This window comes from Centroberyx gerrardi, chromosome 9 (genome assembly GCF_048128805.1).
Source record: "Centroberyx gerrardi isolate f3 chromosome 9, fCenGer3.hap1.cur.20231027, whole genome shotgun sequence".
In the NCBI taxonomy this organism is placed as follows: domain Eukaryota; kingdom Metazoa; phylum Chordata; class Actinopteri; order Beryciformes; family Berycidae; genus Centroberyx; species Centroberyx gerrardi.
In genome coordinates, this window is record NC_136005.1 from 31230032 (window position 1) to 31251076 (window position 21045).

The 21045-nt window shown below is 41.4% G+C and overlaps 1 protein-coding gene across 1 annotated transcript in view; it reads right to left on the minus strand.

The window, feature by feature from the left end:
- Window positions 1-3275: 3275 nt before the first annotated feature.
- The window catches only part of LOC139912854 (cadherin-2-like), a 68159-nt gene continuing 50389 nt past the window's right edge, over window positions 3276-21045 (minus strand). Inside the window, exons 14-16 of the mRNA XM_071900776.1 lie at window positions 17673-17812; window positions 5758-5919; window positions 3276-3482 (exon numbers count right to left, since the gene is read on the minus strand). Coding sequence (XP_071756877.1) covers window positions 3276-3482; window positions 5758-5919; window positions 17673-17812 — 509 coding nt within the window. The remainder of the gene's footprint in view (window positions 3483-5757; window positions 5920-17672; window positions 17813-21045) is intronic.

A 21045-nucleotide genomic window follows, 5' to 3' on the forward strand; every position in this document is an offset into this window, starting at 1 on the left:
TTTTGAAAACCGAACTGGCAAAAAATATGCAGCTCTTTTGTACAGCTCTGGGTTTTACCAATGTCCCTTTCTCTCTATGAGAAATCCAACTACAATCTTAACACAGTAAAAGGTGGTAGTTTAACAGACAAACAAATTGGGGTGGGTCAATTGCTGTGATTGGAATCGGAATGGAAGATTTCAAAACAGAAATTAGCATGCAGCAGATTATAAACTAGCTCTGAGTGCATCTTCAGAGTCAAGTTAAATAAATGTAAAGCCATTACACTTGGCACATATGATGCATTTAAGCAGGAACATTTTGAAAGTGCTAGTGATCCAGGCCATTACTTGCAGGAAAAACATGCATGCAACTGACCACTGGTTAGTGTACATCATTACATTCCTCTCATCAGGGTAAAACCAACAAAATGGGAAATGGCTTCAGTGATCCTTGCCATAGTGGACCAGCCTAAATTTAGATCATCAAAATGTTAGCTGTCAAGTAAAAAACTAACAAAAGAGCTCTTAGAAATAGTGCAATCAGTAATGTCTGTAAAACTGAGCAAACAGAAAATGGATTTATATTGAGAGGAATGGAGACCTACAACTATCTTTCACTGTCTTTTGCATTGTATTTGTGTGAGTCATGAAATGTCTGTCAATTATTACTTAAAATGATTCAAATGTTTGAATAAAGCCACCGTGGTGCGCACAACTGCTACTGTGAATTTGACAAGAAGAGAGTAAAACAATTCCAGTCTTAGCAGGCAACAATTTGTGTTTGTAAACGGATGGACATCAGGTAGAATGGCAACTACAGTATGTGGTGTTCCGCATGGCTCCATTCTCGGGCCTTTGTTTTTCTCTGGTCTACATTGACCTAGCTGCTGCGTCCTTATCATTTCTGATGATACCAACCTGATTTTGTCACATTAAAAAACGTTTCTTCACTTATAGCTTAACACTGGTCTAGAAACAAATCGCCAAATGATTCAAACTAAACAAATTATCCCTGAATATTAAAAGAAACCTTAAAAAAACGTAATCATTTTCACAGCAAAAAGAAGATATACCGCAAAAGTATATCTGAGTGAGCTGGGAAAAACATATTCCCCTTGTTTGAAATTAAGTGATGATGTCTCTAGGTAACACAGCGGTTTGCTTCATCAGAATTGTCTTTTACATAGTTACATACCTTATTTTTTATTAGTTTAATTAATCTCAATCTGGGCTTCAACATTTGCTACCAATTTGCTCAAGATCCCCAGTTTACAGATGAGATTTAGATTTTGAGCAGAACTGAGTATTAGTCACCACTCTTTTGTGTCGATAGTCTGTTGACAACATAATATTTATTAAACCTGAATTTCCATTGATAAATATAAAAACAAACAAACCTGTCTGCTGAAGCTAAGTTTTGACTCAATAACTCAACACATCAATTCTGTCTCCCCTTGCTGACACACACACACACACACACTCCCACTCATTACCATACTCACTTCTATAATTTAATTTTCTTCATGATGGGAATTTTAATTTATTTGAAGTTGTATTTCCCTTGTCATTTCACAGATCTTATTGTTGCTCTACTCTACTGTTCCACCACAGTGCTTCAGTTGTCGTTTTTAGATTCTATTACCCAGTCCAGCTGTGTCTTTGCTTGTGATCTTGATTTTTTTGTCTTTTTTTTCCTGATCTGCTCAAATTAGTAATTGCATCTCTTCTGTGTTTTTTTATCATTGTATTTTATCAGTGTTGTTTCGTATCACTTGCTTATCACTGCTTCTATGGCAAATAAGCTAAACATTTTGAACAAGTTAAGCTTATATTCAAAACGAATATAAAAAAAAAGCTTAGATTCAAGGACATTGCCACAATATTTGAATTGTACTACAAATAATAGCTGTTTCTAAAAGCCTGCATGATTCATAAACCAGTTAGTTCATGAATCCACTGTGGCAATAAATGTCCCAGACTTTCACTCAGACTGTCTACAATTTAACTGATTGGAAAAGCTAGGAAAGGCAGTCATTCTTTCAAGCCATTCAATCAAGGTTACATAGGATGAATGATCAGAGTTTGCAGAGAAAAAAGTCCCCACATCGGTGCGTGCCAGCAGAGAGGAAATTAAAATTTCTGATCTTTGCAGGCTTTGTTAATGCAGGCAGTCAGTCACAGTAATGCCAATGGAATGCAGCCAGTGAGCGTGGTGTTTATCAGCCATAGTCCTCAGAGTAGAGAAAGCCATATATGTAACAGTAATACAATTGCTCAGCCCAACCTTCAATAAACACATGTATTTACCTAAGGAAAGTCATCCATTAAGTAACAATCTGGTGGGAAGAGAGAATTTCCCCTTGGAGATCAATAACATATCACACATTAATATTGGTTAGTATTACTTATTGAAAGAAGTTTCAAAGACAAAAACTGGACACATGAAAGGTAAAGGGGAAGATTATGTCTGCTAACCTCTACAGCTGATCTAGAACTGTATATTGCCACATTGGGAGTATTGTTGTGATTTCTGATTGAGTCAGAGGGACAAATCTAAGACCCAGAGCTGTACAGTAAAGCCACATGTTGCTCGTAGGATCATCCAAGGCTGCCTTCTTGCAGTGGGCTTTGCCCTTAGAAGTGTCCATCCAGTGTGTCTCTGTGGAAATGACTCACACATACGCGCGCACACACACACACACACTCACACGCTCTGGTAATGAGGTGGAATCCAAACACACGTACACACACACACATTAACGTGGCGAAGCGCTCCTCCATTTACAGTCCGTTGCTGTTGCAAAAAACGTCAGGAGCTTTAAAGCAATGAACAGAAACGAGACCGAACACAATCAAAAGAATGTACAAAAAGGCACATTTTACCCCAGTGCTTCTGTACTGTGAGATTCAAGTGTAAATGAGCGTCTTTAGCATGGCTGTCGTAGCTCTTAACCGTCGGCCGGCCTAAGCTGCTCCGGCCGCTCACATCCATTAGCATGGGGGCTAACGCTCCGGTGACCGCGTCCGTTAGCCTGCATGCTAGCCGGCGGCCGGGCCTCGCTGGGCTGGGCCGGGCCAGGAGTCAGCATGGTCCCTTAGTGTCATCAACCCTCCTCAAGACGCGGCGAGTCTCTTTACAAGCTGTCCCATGATAATAAAGAAGTGCCGCTTATGTCCCTGCCCCTATCCCTATCCGTACCCCGTGTTACGCCCGCCTCCTCTTTCCCCACCCCATCCCCCGGTATCCTGGAACCCTAGGGTGGGGTGAGGTTGGGCGGAGGGGTTATAGGGTGCTAGTCGTCCCCTCCACCATACAGGTCGGCCAGCTTGCGGAAGCGTGGCCCCCAGTCGCCCAGGTAGTCGTAGTCCTGATCTCCGCAGCTGGAGGAGGAGTGCAGGGAGCTGAGGGAGCCGGCGGTGGAGCCGCTGCCCTCGTAGTCGAACACCAGCAGGGAGTCGTAGGGGGGCGCCGTGGGGTCGTTGTCCGCCGCCTTCAGACCCTGGACGGAGAAACGGAAGAGATGGTAAGATGAGGGTAGAGTGAGAGAGGTAAACACGGGGCGGGAAAGGGTTTACATATTTGCTATTTTAACCTTTATTTATCCAGGGAGAACTCAGAACAGATTCTGAACAGAGAGCGAGACAGAAAGATAGTGGTTGGGGGAGTGGGCTGGGGTGTAGAGATAGGGAGCGTTGGAGAGGGAGAAGGGTGGAAGGAGGGATTATGGAGAAGCGTAGAGGAGAGGAGGATTTGGGTCAGGCTGGACAGATGCTGCCTCTATCTCTAGGAGGAGATTCAACAGATTACCCAGCGTAGCCTGCATTTACAACCACCCCCCCTCCACTCACACACACACACACACATACACGCACGCTTATACACACACACACTTTTCATGCATTCCACACAAACAGCTGCGGGCCGGCATAACAAAAGAAATGACAAAATCTGACAAACTTTGGGGGCGAACCGGCACTCCAGAAAACGGGGCGCCGTTATTGACTGCTGCCGCCACTCGGCGCGGCTAAAATTAAAGCAGCAAATCTGATAAGCCGAGGAAGTGTTTTGTGGGCCACGTCTGTCGTCTGAAGACACTCCTGTCACTCTAAAACTCAGATGGGAGGAGAGAATTAACGGGGAGAGAGAGAGAGAGAGAGAGAGAGAGAGAGAGAGAGAGAGAGGCAGGGCGAGAGGCATCGGCTTGTCATGTCTGCCGGATTAAGCTGTCTAGATCAGCTTGCCATGTCTGACAGCTCCCTCTCATTATTCATAGCTCTGCTTGGCAGATGTCTTTATGCAGCCCGACCAAGACGCACACACACGAACACACACACACACGCACACACACACACACACACACACACTAAGGAAACACAAGTACTTCACAGAAAATGACATGCATCGACTGCATTGACAATGATGACACTTCACGCCCCTAGATGACTCTCTGCTGGGATGCGACGCACTCGAGATGTGCTGAGAATTACCAGTTCTGTGTTAAAGGAATAGCTCAGTTCCTTTAAGAAGCCTATCTGATTAACTCCGAGAGTCGGTTTAGTCCATCTGAAAAAGCACTTGCCTCAGTGTTGTGCTTTTGAGATAATTGGAAGGTAGAGAAGCTATTACAGAGTTTATGAAAAAGAAGTACTTAAATTATATATTCCAAGAAATGGTTCTCGGCCCTGTTGATTTGCACCACCATAGCTAACAAACGGCCAACAAATGCTAATAATTTCTCAGGGTTAAACTGATCAATATCAGATATTGTCCAGTCAGTGCTCCCTGACCACAGCTAGTCAATATGTTTTATTATTATGATTTTATATCAGATGTCTGACCGGAGAAATCATTCAACAGTCTGCAAAATCTGCAATGAATCTGACTCACCCTGCCTTAAGGAGCCGCTAACCCACTTAAAAGAAGTTCATTAGCCTGGCTTTCAGGGGAGAGTTTTAGTGTCCCATGATGGTCTTGTGGGAGAAACACTTGAATTTTTGGGATTTTTGGCAATGAAAATTGCCATATTAGATATTGAATATTTGCACAAAATAGCTATTGGTCGCTTCAGTCCTAAAATATCAGAATGGGCCTTCAAAAACCATCATTAGTGGAACCCTACTTCTATTGTCTCAACAACCAAAACAATGGTGCAGACTGGTCTTTGGATGGGCTCAACGGACTCGTGCTGAATCAGATAGACTTATCAAAAACCTGGACTACCCCTTTAAGGAGCTGACTACAGCCTGAAGCCAGTCTGTGGGATTAACTAAACTCAATGGATTTACCTCCAATTAGCTAGTCAGGCTGTGGCCATGTCTGAGGCCCACTAATCCTGACCATTAGCAAAGCTAATTAAGAATTACACATGGAGGCAAGAACTCTCTCCCTCTCTTTGTTTTTTGGCATGTCTCTCTCTCTTGTCTCACACACACACACACACACACACCCATACAGTACATCCTCCTGTCAACCAATCGTCATCACATATACTGCCGATCCCTTTTGTATTCTTCCATACTACATACTTACAGACTGTAAGTATAGACTTGAATTGAAACAAAGCTTTTAAATGCACAAGGAAGCGTCACTTTTACATTTTAAATTACAGTGTAAGTCCTGGCAGTCAACAAAAAAAATGCTGCACCAGTATGAGGTGGTGGTGTATTCCCAAGAGGATCCCTGCAGATCCCTGATATATTCATCCAGTCAACCAACCCTAACACACACACACACACACACACACACACACAGACCGACCATACGTGTTGCTGTACCTCATGGATGAAGTCTCCTATGTCTCCTGGGTGGGGAGCGGCAGAGCGGAGGGGGTACTGGTGGTCATGATGGAGGGGTCTCTCATCCAGGCGTCTGATTCCCACCTTCACACACTCTGGCTCCAGGGCGTCCGGCTGCTGCAGCTGACTCAGGTCGTAGTCCTAAACACGCACACACACACACACACACATTTGGATTACGATACCTGTGAGGACTTTGCATTGACTACAAACTCATAACCGTATCACTGATGTAAAACTCCAGTACATTTCCATGACTTTTCCATTACTTAGTCGGAGCATTTCCATGAGCTATCACTTCTCGGTAGGCCTGGCCGATATCCACATTTTTATATCGCGATACTGTCCCGACAAATGATCGTGATATACGATATTATCGCGTTTTTTTGTTGTTGTTGTTTTTTGTTTTTTTTCCCTGATTTTTTTTATTTCGTTAAATTTTATTTCTTCCAAATTACATCAAATTTCTATAATAATAATACTATTATTATTATAATAATAATTAACAGCATATTGAATATCGGCCCAAGCCTACTTCCTGGTTCGTTAATGTTGTTTTTGCAGCTTGGTTTCCATTCCAGTTGGTCTGAAAACCATCTAATGCATTGAATGCGTGAAACAAGTTGGAAAATACATTCTGCTATATTCCTGTAAAGTGACCTGATATTCCCTGACTTCCCCCAGAGAATTGATCAAATTCCCTGAATTTCCTTGTCTGGAATACATCTCTCAAAATCCAATGATATTCCAGAAATCCCATGACCAGCGGGAATCCTGGACTACATGGCCTAACTTTAACCCTAACCCTAAACCCAAGTCCTAATCCTAAACTAATCCATTGAAGAAGTGAGGAGCAGCAAAATATCCTCACTATGGAGGATTTTTCTCAGCTTTCTGGACATTAATAGAGGTAGAAATACAAACACACACACTTAAATGAAAATTCAATAGTGGACCAGTGGACTCAACACCCAGTAAGTTTTATGTTCCAACTGTGCTTAGGAGTTGATGTAGTGAGAATTTCAATCACTCAAATGAGTGTAATGTGCTCCTCTGATGCAACGTTCATTATTTCTCCTACATCATCCATCCTCAGGGGAAGAGTGTAACGAGACGCTAATGCTATCTTATTAGCATCCACTCAGAAAAACACTGTTCTCCACCTTCTCTTACACAACATCAACACTGCGAGTGGGAAAAAGAGAGAGAGAGAGAGAGAGAGAGAGAGAGAGGGAGGGGGGCAGAGGGAGTGAATGAGGGAGGAAGAGACAGGGGTGCATGTTGTGGCCTCTGATCCGTTCATTTTGAATGGTGGTGTCTGATTCACCGCAGAGACCGTCCAGAAACCATTTTGTGCTCTCCGGTCTCCAGGGAAATCGACTAAAGCAGCCTTTTCAGGACAATAAGGGCCTGCTGTGGCCTGACCTTGGGCTTTGTTCGCCATAATAGCCGACCAACGGAATACTTTTCACAGGAGGGCTGCTGTGAGTGCTGCAATAACATGACAGGGAGTGAGGAAATGGTGTGCGTGTTCTTGTATTTCTAGACTTATGAGGACCAAATATCCTCGCAAGGATATAGAAAGATAAGGAAAATCCTCTCAAGTAAGGACATTTCGCCGGTGCTCACTTCTTTAAGGGGCTATTTTAAGGTTGGGATTTGGGTTTAGGGTTAAGGGGGCAATAAGTTGTTGTTCAACACCAGTGATGACCATGATTACTTGGCCAGGTGCTGAGATTTCTGGCTTTCAAGTCTTTCTTAAGGGGATGGGAGGGGTTTGGTAGCTGCACTAGAGACTTGTGTAGGAGGAGACAAGTTCTATTAATGTGTGTTGATGGTCAACAATAGAGGTCATATATCTGTTATAGGAATGGGACGATATTCTTGTCACGATACGATTCAATACAAGATACGGGGTTCACAATTCGATACAACCACGATACAATAAATAATAAATAACATGTTATGTGCAGAATTATGTTTATTTCTGAGCCACAAATCTTTCCAGCAATATAAACAACAGTTTAAAATGTCATTACAAATAATATAATTTGGATGGAGAGCTTGTGAAATTGTGATGGTCAAGCCATCTCATTTTTGAGCACTAGAGCAGAATAAAATGTAGCTAATATTGCGATTCATTTTCAATACATATTGTCATATTTTTGCATTGCGATATACTGAATTTTGATATATCGACCTATCCTGAATTAGTTAATAACCCTTTAAGGTTAGAATTAGAATCAGGTCTAGGTTGGGGTTAGGGGAGAGGGAACGGATGTAGTCAGTGAAGGTCTAGCAATACAAGTGTGTTTGAGTGTGTGTATTTGTCATGTTTTGCATACTTTGAGCATGAGCGTGTTCCCGGGAACTGTGTCTGCTTTTTATCCAAGGCTTATACTGTGACAAATAAAGACACAGCCTGCCTGTGGACAAAAACCAGCACAACAAATCAAATCAAATCGAGCCCAAAACACTATCCAAGGCCTGAATAGTACATTGGAGCACTTGTAGGACTAATAACGCAAGAAGAGAACTTTGATTTTCATTCAACAGCTTTGACAGGATGATGAGGAAGGAACAAAAGCCAGGAAAAGGGTCCAGGAAAGATGAGCATGTGTTTTTTGTTGCAGAGAAATTTCATGAAGTTCCAAGTGGTTCCATACAAGTACTCAATCAGTGTAAAAACAGTGATGTAGTGGTAAATAGAAAGGAGGGTCATTTGGTGATCTTCAAAAGGAAAACAACCACTAACATGAGCAAAAATCAATTTCAGACTTTTCAGAAAAGCATTAATTTTGCTTTAAAGCAATTAATCATCTCTGTGTCTGGTAATAATAATAATAATAATAATAATAAACTTTATTTGTATAGCACCTTTCATACAAGAAATGCAGCTCAAAGTGCTTTACAACAGAGAAATTACATGCACCGAGTGCTTCACATAAAACTTGACAATGATAGTGAAAATAAGATAAGGAGGAGAATAGAATACATAAAATGCATCTTCACATGAAAATAGACATAGAATGAGCATAACATAAGATGGAAAATAAAACCCACTGAATAACAATAGTAAAAATATGAGGAATGCATAACATAAGATGGAAAATAAAATCCACTGTAAAATAATAATAAAAATAGAGTACATAGGATGCATAAAATCAAGTAAAATACAAATTTTAAAAGAAGTGCAGCAGTGCATAAGTGCGAAGCAAAGTGAGAAAAAAAAAAAAGAGTTTAAGGCCTGTATCTGGAAAGTCATAGCTAGTTAAAGGCTAAAGTGAAGAGATAAGTTTTTAGCTTTCTTTTAAAAATATTTAGCGAGCTGGCTTCCCTGATATCTATAGGTAGTGTGTTCCATAGCTTTGGGGCGTAACTGACAAAGGCTGCAACCCCGATTTTCTTTCGGCTGTTGCTGGGAACCTCCAATAAACCAGCATCAGATGATCGCAGTGTTCTTGAAGGCAGGTAGTGAACAAGGGAGTTAGCAATGTAGCTTGGTCCTAGCCCATTAAGGGCTTTGTATATAAGGAGGAGGACCTTAAAATCAATTCTAAATGTTACAGGAAGCCAGTGTAGAGCAGCTAAAACTGGACTAATGTGCTCTCTCCTCTTGGTTCTGGTTAATAGCCGAGCTGCAGAGTTTTGAATGAGCTGAAGTCTCTCGGTGGTTTTTTTCGGGAGACCAGTAAAAAGTGCGTTACAGTAATCGAGTCGGCTTGAAATAAAGGCATGAATCAGTTTTTCAGCATCTTTTTGATTTATAAATGGTCGTACTTTAGCTATGTTTCTAAGGTGGAAAAATGATGTTTTCGTCACCTTGTTAATGTGGGACTTGAAGCTTAGATCTGAATCTAGGATAACACCAAGACTTGTAACCTCAGATTTAATCCAGGGAGTTAATGTTCCCAGATTATTAAACAGCATTTCTCTTTTTGTTTTAGGGCCGACTAGTAGGATTTCAGTTTTGTCCTCGTTTAACTTTAAAAAAATTTTGCTCATCCATTTATTTATTGCCAAAAGACAGGTAGTAATGGAGTTTATAGCTGCAGCATCATTTGGTTCAGCAGAGATGTACAGTTGCGTGTCATCCGCATAACTATGGAAACATACATCGTGCTCTCTAATGATGTCACCAAGTGGCAGCATGTATAGTGAGAATAATAATGGACCAAGGCAGCTCCCTTGTGCAACCCCAAAACAGATGTCATGTTTCTCAGACACATGATCTCCAAGACTGATGTAAAACTTTCTCCCTTTGATGTATGTTTTGAACCAGTTTAACACACAGTCAGAAAGACCAACCAACTTTTCAAGACGATTGATTAAGATATCATGGTCAATCGTATCAAACGCTGCACTTAGGTCCAAGAGGACAAGAATTGAGACCTTATTTTCATCAGAGTTTAGTCTGAGGTCGCTGATTATTTTAGTAAGAGCAGTTTCAGTGATGTGGTATGTTCTAAAGCCTGATTGAAATTCCTCCAGGATATTATTTTCTTTAAGAAAGGCGTTTATTTGCACTAAAACTACCTTTTCAAGTATCTTACTAATGAATGGAAGGTTGGATATCGGCCTATAGCTTGTCAGTGCATTACCATCTAGGTTGGGTTTCTTTAGTAAGGGTTTTACAACAGCTGTTTTGAATGCATCTGGGAAGATGCCTGTTTGAAGGGATGTATTTATAATCTTCAGGACATGACTTGAAACACTATCGAACACCCGCTTAAAAAATGCTGTAGGTACAGGGTCAATACATGAGGTGGAGGAGTTACACTCGGTGACAGTCTTGCAAAGCTCAGTTAGTGTAATACAAGTGAATTTTCCCATGGTTACATCTTCTTTACAGGGTTTGCTGAGGTCACCTGTGTTTACATCAGCAGCAATGCTGGTTCTAATTGAAGTTATTTTGTTATTGAAGAACAATGCAAGTTCTTCACAATTTGATGCAGAGGACTGCGGATGGGTGGGGGCAGTGTTGAGTAGCTGGTCAATAGTGGAGAATAATATTCTAGAGTTTCCAGCATTCTCTGTAATAATCCTAGAAAAGTAATCCTTTCTTGCTAGACGTATTGCTTTGTTATAGACAGTCATGGCTTCTTTGTATATATTACAGTGAACTGTGAGCCTGGTTTTCCTCTATTTTCTTTCAGCTGCTCGACAGTTTCTCTTAATCTCATTAACACTGTTATTGTTTAACCATGGGGAGATTCTGTCAGTCGACCTCTTCTTAACCTTTAGTGGAGCAACAGTATTTAAAGCAGATGACAAGGTATTGTTGAAATTTTCAACCATGTCATTTAAAGAGCAGTCAATGCTGTATGACTCAAATGATTTCATAACATTAGAGAACTTTGCTTCAGCCTTGCTATCGAGGAATCTCTTTTGAACCAAAAAATCCCTTTTAGTCTTTGTTAAGATTAGGCTGGCATCAAAAAACACACAGTGATGGTCAGAAATAGGTAATTCTAATACTGAAACATTGTCAATGTTTAACCCTGTTGTTATTACCAAGTCTAGAATGTTACCATGCTGATGAGTGGCTTCATTTACATGTTGGGTAAGTTCAAAGCTGTCCAGTAAATTCACAAGCTCCATAGCTTTGGAGTCATTCTTTTTGTTGATATGAATATTCAGGTCTCCATTCAGGATTAATCTATCATATCTAGTGATACCAAGTGAGTTCAGCTCTGAGAATTCCTGCAGAAACAGTGATGAATATCTTGGTGGCCGATACAATGTAATGATGAGCACTGATAATTCTGCTTTGAGCTCAAGAGCAAGATATTCAAATGATGTAAATTCACCCAGGTCAATGTCATTACACACAAACTGTGTAGAAAAAATGGCTGCAATCCCTCCTCCTTTCCTGTTCTGTCTGACTGACTGATAAAAATTATAGTTTGGAGGACAAGCCTCTATCAGTGTTGCTACACCAGTAGTGCTGTTTAGCCAGGTCTCAACTAAAAACATTAAATGCAAATTCTTTTCAATTATCAGATCATTAACCAAAAAGGATTTGTTAGCCAATGATCTGGCATTAAAAAGAGCTAATTTCAGCTGTAGGGATTCTGTGAAAGGAAAGGCAACTGGTTGTGGCTGAACATTGACAAATTTAAGATTACCGAGACAGGTACCAGATGGTCTGTGATTGCTACGATGTGTTTGACCATGCCACCGGCTGTTTAAGATCACCGGTATGTTTAAGGAAGCGGCATGGGGTCTGTCTCATCTCTGATAGACACCTGATTGATGATGTCTGTGGTTATTGCTGTTTAATAGTTCATCAATTTGACTGAGCTTCAGCGTGGCAGCTTTAACTAACTCCTTGATTGGTGAGTGTGGTGGAGGGGGGGAGGGGGGGCGTTGGATCCCTGATTGGGACAGAGATAGCTGTCTGCTGCGCATGCTAACGCTTTAGCATACAGCATGTTAAGTAATAGTAGGCATCACACATAGTATGAAGATAAATCTTTTAGTAATCCAAAATTGGTGCTGGTTTTTGTTCTATGGCCTGTAGATTCCATAACTTCTCAATCTTAATGAATCAACAGCACAAAAACTGGCTAGCTTCGCTCACTCCCTATGTAAACAAAACAAGTTATGTATAGGCCTATAGAGATCTTCTGCCACTGAAAGGTCATTCTTTTTGTCTAATTTTATGTATATTTTACGAATCCCCCAAACAAGCCTGGCTGGCTAAGACGTGTGTCGTTAAAATTAACTAATCATCCAGCTTTAGAGCTGCTACATGTTCTCATTTTCTCACTTTTGGAATAATGCTAATCGCCTATGTGCAACAAACAATGCGCAAAACCTAAATCAAACAATCTAATGATGTAAAATGACACAACATACGTTATCAGGAAACCAGGGAACTTACATCTTCTACTAGCTAGCCAAACGCTTCCACAAGCAATTTGAATTGTAGAGAAAAGTGAAATGGAAAAATCAATCTTCCATTGCAACAGTAGCGAAATCTAGCATCAACAGGAGCAGTAACTTACAGCCATCCTGGTATATAAAGGTTCAACAAGTTCAACAAGGACCTAATGAAAATCCTACAGTCTCTGACACACATCAGCACATGGACATGCTGGCCCGTCTGGGGAGCATAACACCCCCTGCCAAACTTGCTGATTCACATGTGTACTTCTCGCTGCACTTCACTGTTTATCTTCCTGGGTGTTCCACAACGTTTCCCAAACCAGCAGGAGTGCCAGTCCATATCTAGTGAGGGAGAGCTCTCTGGCCTTGAACCTGTGACACTGCACCATTGCCATGCCGATAAATGTTTATTACCACTCTCAGAGCTCCATTACCTCAGACAGCCACTATTTCAGCAGACTCTCCTCTCTCCTGCCTCCCACTACTCTTCACTGGAGGTTTTTCTTTTTTGAAGAATTTCAAATTTAGAGGATTCGATTGTGATATTACACACAGAGTAACTCCCGAGACATGTTTCAGCACTAGTGTCCACAGCAATAAATATATCTGTTGTCTTAAACTGATTGAAATGAAAGTGATTCAAACCTACAGGTCCTGATCTCTGACAATGGCTGTTTTTTGGAGAAGAACTTGTTTATTAAATTAAACTTTTTTTTTAAATGCTCACAAAAATTGATAGGAAGGAGTTGTATTTTTCAACATTTATGGGGCCAGTTCAGTATTGGTATATAACAAGCCATGTTCGATCCTTGTACCCCCAGGAGCATTTTTACACCCGTAACTTTAAGTTTTAGAGGAAATTTATTAACCTTCAGGAGCATTTTTTTTTTTTTTTTTAGCTTTCTCTAGTTCCTATCTCACTGTATGTGGACAAAGGGGGATTGTGGGAGATGAAGCTGAATGTCTGCTGAGCTCATCCTCCCTCCTCAATCATCCACTGACCTCCAGCTGCCACTGTCTCTCTCTCTCTCTCTCTCTCTCTCACACACACACATGCTAAGGCCCATTCCTCAATCGCTCAACTACTTGTCCTTGAGCAAGGCCCTTAACCCCTAACTTAATCCCTGTTCCAGTGGAACATGCTCAATACAATTGTCAAAAATTTCCTAACAACCACGTATCTTGGAGGTCCAGTAGAGACCTGTGGAGCTGTGTCCAAATATTGTTTGTTCGGTTCGCCACGCACGGTTCGGGTCACGCATGCGTGCCACGGTTCATTCGGTTCTGTGTCCCCCCCACTCCCCACGTGGGTCTGATCTCCCTGGAGAGTATCTGTCCAATCAGTTGTCAGAATCAGTTGTCAATCTACGATGACATCACAGCTGGATTAGCCTACTAACACAGCAGTAGCCTCTGGAGCAAATTGTGGAATTTTAAGTTTCACTTTCAGACTCTGCTGCTGCTGCTCTGCTGGTCTGTGAATCGCCAAATGACAAACATGACGTGATGCGCACATTGGCGCATTAGAGATCGATTTGGATCAATTTAACCAACTTTTGATTTTGTGGCTTCCATGTCGATATTGCGGCAGTGCGCCGCAGAAGAGCCCGACGTCACTCACGTCACACACGCAGCAGGAGAAGAGCCGGTAGGACCAAAACAACTTTTTGTTCCCACAGCAGCGATCTCTCAGTGTGACTTCAGACAGGCACAGAGCAATAACCAAAACATTGGGGGTAGTGATGCGAGGGTCAGGTTTTTTTTTTACCTGCGACCGCCCGATCTGATATGTCAACATCCGAATCCGCCTGTTCATTCTCAATATTATCTTCAATCGACCCAACCTGCCCCATCCGCGGATAAACCTGCGGGACCCGCGGGTTTCGGGTTTACCCGCGCATCACTATTTGGGCTGTTTATAGCAAAGATTTGTAGCCCTATTCAGTAGTGGATTTCAGTAGGCTAGGTAGGCCTACATAATTTAAGTTGCATTTTATGTTGATGCCCTGGAGTAAAGCCACTGAAGGTTGCATTTTATGTTGCAATTTATGTTGCTGTTGGCCTACATAGCCTACAATGCAGGGATATTTTATGTTAAAATAACAAACAGCCAGTATTTACCTTACTTTTGAAAGAAAGTCTGTTGATTTAGTTATACTGGACTTTCATTTTCAGTGAAAAAGTTTTCATTCAGGAAAACTTAAGATAAATACATTGGGCCTCATTCACAAAACTTTTCTTAAATTGTTCTTACTTTTGTTCTTAAGAAACATGCCTACGCAAAACCAACGTGGGATTCATGAAGCATGCGCAGAGTCTCGATTTTTGCGTATTCCAGGTGTATCTGATGATGAATGCCACCTGTTCCTTAATTGGATGCGCGTGCCTGTTGATGCTGATTAGCATAGGTAGACGCCCTGGCAACTCCATAAAAGGTCTGCTGTCTGAAGGGTCGTGCGCAAATGGAAAGCATTACTGGAGTGGTGGAGAATGGCAAACAGACCCAAGAAGAAAAATTCAAACTCTGAAATACCGCTTACACTTTTTAAAAGTGTAAGCGGTGGAGTGACAACAACTGAGAAAAAAAAAACATGGCAAGAAATTACTGATGCTGTCAATGCTGCAACATCAGATACACACACCTTGAATTAAATGAAAAAGAAACGGTTTGACTTAAGTTAGGTTAGGGTTAGTCTAATTCCAAATAGATGCAGTTTATTAGCTACAGGCGGACGGCAGGGCGCTGTCAAAAGGATTGGGGGAATAATATGGAGACTGTGCTGTCAGGTGTCCAGTCATCAACGGAGCTGGACACTGGTTTAATTCAAGCAGCATCTCCATCTGATGGTAAGCTCAGACTTTAGACTATATAATAATACTGTTTGTTTTGATTGTGTTGACAGGAGCTTTCTTCCTGCGGTGTCCAAGCACATCCAACAGCCTTCCAGCTCAGTATGCTGCGCTCGCTCTGTGGCGGAGCGAGTGCACGTATGATAATTATATGATCGCTGCTGAGGGGTTTGAAGGTTTATCAGTTGTGGCTTTAGCAATGTGGTCAAGGCTGAACCTCGATCACCTACAGAAAAACTAGTTAGTCTTGAGACTGGTTAATTTAACTTCCATTCAGTCCTATATGCGCTGACGCACGACACCCTGCTGTTCTGCAGCACCAACGAGTCGCGGCTGGAAACCACATGTAGGAGGTTTAGGTTGGCGTCACAAATTAATTGAATGTTTATGGTGTGTTATTGTTCGCGATTTAAATAGGGAAATGCGTTTAGAGACGGTGCTTTGATGCGCAGTCTGTTTCTCCTGTGGTAAGATAAGATAGAACTTTATTGATCAATAAATAATATAATAATATGTATGATTTTATATATATACGATAATAATTAATCACTTATGTTTACAGTTGAATAGAATTGCCTATGAATTTGTTCATATCGGCCTATAGCTTTGTTAATATGGTTATTATCACCAGGCTTACAAATGGAAACACATTTTGTTGTTGATATGAGGTCTGGAACTGCTTTAATAGATTTTGCTTAAAGAATAAGGCATTCTAAGTAGAAACCACTTCATGCGTAATGCCCCACGCATGTTTCCAAACACGTAGATTTTGATCGTACCAAAGAACAAATTCAGGTAAGAAAAAAATGATGAATGCCGAAATGTTCATGGAAACGTTCATAAGTACACTTTAAGATCAAATCTGATCGTATGCACGTTTTGTGAATGAGGCTGATTGGAATTTGCAATTGTACTTCCCCTGCCCAGTGCACCAGATATAGGCCTATATACTGTACCGAACCAAAACCTTGACCCCAAAACCGTGATATGAACCGAACCGTGAGTTTCCTGAACCGTTACACCCCTAGTTTAAATATATAACAACCAGGCTAGAAAAAGAGAGATACAGGAAGACTGTTGTGGTGTTGCTGTAGATGTATTCAGTAACGTTGGGCTGTAGTTACTTCTTGTGCCTAGCCTCTTTCTCCAAAACACTCTGTTAATGTTAACATGTGACTACTACTAACGCTACCTGCTACTAGATACGTTAGCTAGTTAGCTAACCAGATACCACTGTTAGGTAGCTAACAAGCTGACATTATTTAAACACAATGTTTATCAGATGTATCAGTGATGAAATTATAATTTCCAAGTCAAAAACAGCACAGAAATTAACCATGTCTATTTAATTTTGTTGAGAAGGCTGAGTCATAGCCTATGCTTAGGTACAATTCAGCTTGTTGCTTAAGAAGCTGTGGACTTCCAATATGGCCGCCAGAAAGTGTGTTATATCACTTGAAAGCCCTCTGTGCAGGACTGGTGGTGTACTGGTACAGCTTGCAGGTGTGAATGTGTATGTGTACATATATGTATATATATAACCTGCAACTACTGTTATGGGCTGCTGCTGTAAATAAAAAAAAAACATTTTCTTAGTCGACATGCCTGGCTAAATTAGGGTTAAAAAATGTTCACAGCATAAGTGCAGAGCAGCTTATGTGCTTGGCACCAGGAGAGTAGATCTGAAGAGTTGTATGGAGGGACACAGGAAATTGTTCTCCAACAGAAAGCAATTAATCCTGTTTTGAGGTCCTCCTTTGTTGTACACTTAATCTTAGCTGGAGGACAGATGATTGAAAACTGTAGAGGAGGACTGAGTGTGTCTGTGGTGGAACACATTGCGAGGAAGTGTCTTTTATGGTTAATTTATGATGCTGTGTGTGTGTGTGTGTGTGTGTGTGTATGTGTGCAGGGTGGGTGAGGGTGGATCGTTAGAGGGTGTGTGTATATTAAGTAATGATATACATAAGTGCAGCCTGAAGCCTATTTCTGTTACTAACATCAGTGGCATTCTGGATAAAAGAGTCCCAACAGTAGTCAGCCACCAATCAGCCACCAATCAGAAGTACTGTAATACCAGTGTCAAGAGAAAGATAGAGCAAGTTGCATAGAGAGAGAGAGCAGATTGCAAGTGTGTGTGTGTGTGTGTGTACCTGGTCCTCCTCTCCGCCTCCCTCCTCGTCGTATTTGAGGATGTTGTCTCGGACGTCGTCCTCGGGGTCGATGAGAAGCTGCTTGGCCTGGCGCTCCTTGTCCCTCCTCTTCATCCACATCACAAACAGCAGCACCAGCACTACAGGACGAGGTGTGTAGATGGAGGAAATGATGATAGAGGCAAGAGAAAGAGAAAAAGGGATGGAAGAAAAACGCTAATATTAATTCCAGTCCAGCAATCTTGACTGTACATTAGTGGTTCTCAAAAATGAGGTCCAGGGACCACTCAGGGATCCTGGGTAGTCCTTGAGGAGGTTCCAGTGGGTCCTAGAGGGGGCTCCAGGAGGTCCCCAGCAAATTCACTAGGACTTAATTCACTAAATATTATCCCCAATAGAGAATATGCTAATCACTCTCTTAAAAAGGATGTGTATTTTTTAACACATCGTGTCTTCTTTCAACACACCTGTTACTTTTCAACAAAAGATATGTTACAAACAATATGTTGCGTTAAAATGTATTGTTCAAAAGTTACACAAATGTGCGTTATCCCAAGAAGACACACAGATGTGATAAAAATGGCACATCCTTTAAAGAGTGCAATGGTTAGACTCTCACCACTATAAAGCACTTTCTGGTGATGTAACACACCCTCTGGCGGCCATATTGGAGGTCCTGTGCTCTTGGCTCTTGACCATGGCTGAGAACAACTGATTGCATACGACTTGGCCGCCTCAACAGAATTGAATAGACTGCTTCATTGCTGTAGTTTTGACTGTGAACTGAACAATTCATCAATGATACATAGAAACACTTTGTGTTTAGATGATGTCAGCTTGTTGGCTAGCTAACCACAGTATCTGGTCAGCTAACCATCTCTGTCTTGTTAATACATCTGATTAGCACACTAGTTAACGTATCTAGTAGAGGCTAGCATGGCTAGCAGTTCCATGTTAACATTATGGCTGCTTTGCTAAATTTGCCTGCTAGCTAGTTAGCTAGTTAACAAAGACACAAGAGTGTTTTGGAGTAGCCTAGAGACTAGAGCAAAATACAAGTTTACTGTGTCACAGTAACGTACTTTTGGAAACAAATCCACCTTCACCCTATTCATGATAACATTAATGAATGGATCTACACCCACAACACTATCATTTTCAGATATCTCTTGATCTGGCCTTGTTGTTTTATGTTTTAACATCATTTGAGCGCAACTAAAATCCTATGAGTCCCCGGGATAAACCTTATCAAATTGATGGTTTCATGGTCTAATGTTTGTCTATTTTGGGGTTCATGACATGAAAACCTTTGAGAAGCCCTGTTTTACATGAACACAAAGCCGCAGCGTTAACTCATATCTCTCCTCCTTTTCTGCTGTTTTGATCGGCGGGTTTTAAAACTCGACACAGAGCTCGATCGGTGATCTCCACTTTGATCTTATTAATCTGGGTGGATTTTGGAGGCTGAGGACTTGAGGGTGTGTGTGCGTGTGCGCATGTAGTGTGTAAACTTGCACTTCTATCCCTGCGAGGATCAAATACATTGAAAAGTGGAGGGAAATCCTCCCAACTGAGGACAATTTATAGCTTAAACAGACATTTTGACAAATGGCTTGTCAGCACTAGTAGCATTTCTCACTGAAACCAAAAGGGAAGGCTAGCTGCAAGCTGGGTCACATTCCTTCAATGTGACAAGAGTCTGGTCCGGTGAAGTAAAATAACCAATTAAAGTTTCAAAAAGTCAAGGTTAGGGATGCACCTATCCGACTTTTTCAGTCCAGATACCGATACCGATAACTGGGCTTTGGGTATCGGCCGATACCGAGTACCGATCCGATACCAGTGTTTAATTAATAAACTGTAGGCTATGCCTCACTGTGTGGAAGAGACTGGGATCATTCTTTTATGTGTAAAGCAACATCAGGCTTGACTTTAACATTGCTTTCCTAACTTTGTAAAACAAAATGTAACAAATAAATACATAGATATAAATGTACTCAATTGTTATTTATTATTAAAATAATAAATAATCGTGCTCCAGCAACTTGGTAAAACATCTTCAAAATTAACAGGAATTACAATTCAAGTGTAAACCTTTTAAATGCAGCAACAAATTGGTCAGGAATTAAAATTCCAGTATAAAACAATACAACTGCATCAAATGAGAACAAAATGTAAACATTAAATCACAATTAAGTCACAAACTAGTGCAAACAAACTTGATAAATTAAATCACAATTCACACAAGTAGTATAAACAAGTAACTTGGTAAAAACAAAACATTCAAAATATGCAGAATAAGCCTAAATTACTGAAATAACTCTGGTTTAACTGGTAATCTTGCTTTATGAAACAGCCCTCAGAAAAAAAATCAAGGTATGTTAGTCTGACTATGTGTCGGCCGAATGGAGCAGCAGTACCTGACGAACACGGAAAACACTTTAAATCGTGTTGTGGCAGGAAACAACGTTGACCTACAGCCGAGTCCCCGTAAACCTTGGATTTATGAATGGAGTCTGGCTGGACGCGCCGATTGTATAATTGGTGGAAAACTACTTTACCTAGCAGGTTAAATGGCAGCCTGCTCGGCCGCGCGGTGACCCGGGAGAGTTTAAACATATAACCGAGACAAAGTATTCATGCAGGTGTGTTTTTAACTACCGAGCATCAGCACCGACCCCCGGTCAGCTCACCCCGACCCCGGCTCTGTTATGAGGGTTGGGCGCCAGGTTAGCTTGTTAGCCTGGATGCTAGCTGCGGGAGGCTAGCGCCCCATGAGCGAGAATTCAGTGCGCGAGACGCTGCGCGCGGCAGGCATCCTCCGGAGCTGCTGGACCTAGTTTAATACATCCATGTGCTGGGCCGGAGGAGCCACCGGACGGACCGAAGGCAAATGGCCGGGTCTACCGGCGCGCTGCTGACGCATGACGTAGTATGCGCACGTAGACATAAGCATAGAATTGAATTGAATAGATCGGCCCCATTGTCACCGATACCCGATCCAGCTATTTGAGTCAGTATGGGACCGATATCCGATATCAGTATCGGATCGGTGCATCCCTAGTCAAGGTATAGGGAGGGAAAGTCGTCATGTTGCCGTGATTACACCTCTATTTCACATGTGATTATACCTTTTTTCATCTCATTCATAGCAGATGTTCTTTCGTGTTGCAAAATATCTGATAATTAAAGTTCAGGCTGTTACTAGTTTATAATCAATTATTAAAAATCCCCCTATGGGAAAATGAATGGTAATTTTGCTTTCTTTGAACACAACCAGAGGTGTAAACACTTTCCTCCTTCTAAGTTAGCGGTTAAGATTAAGGTTTTTCTCATACTGCATATATTTTGCATTTTGGGTGTATTTTCATAT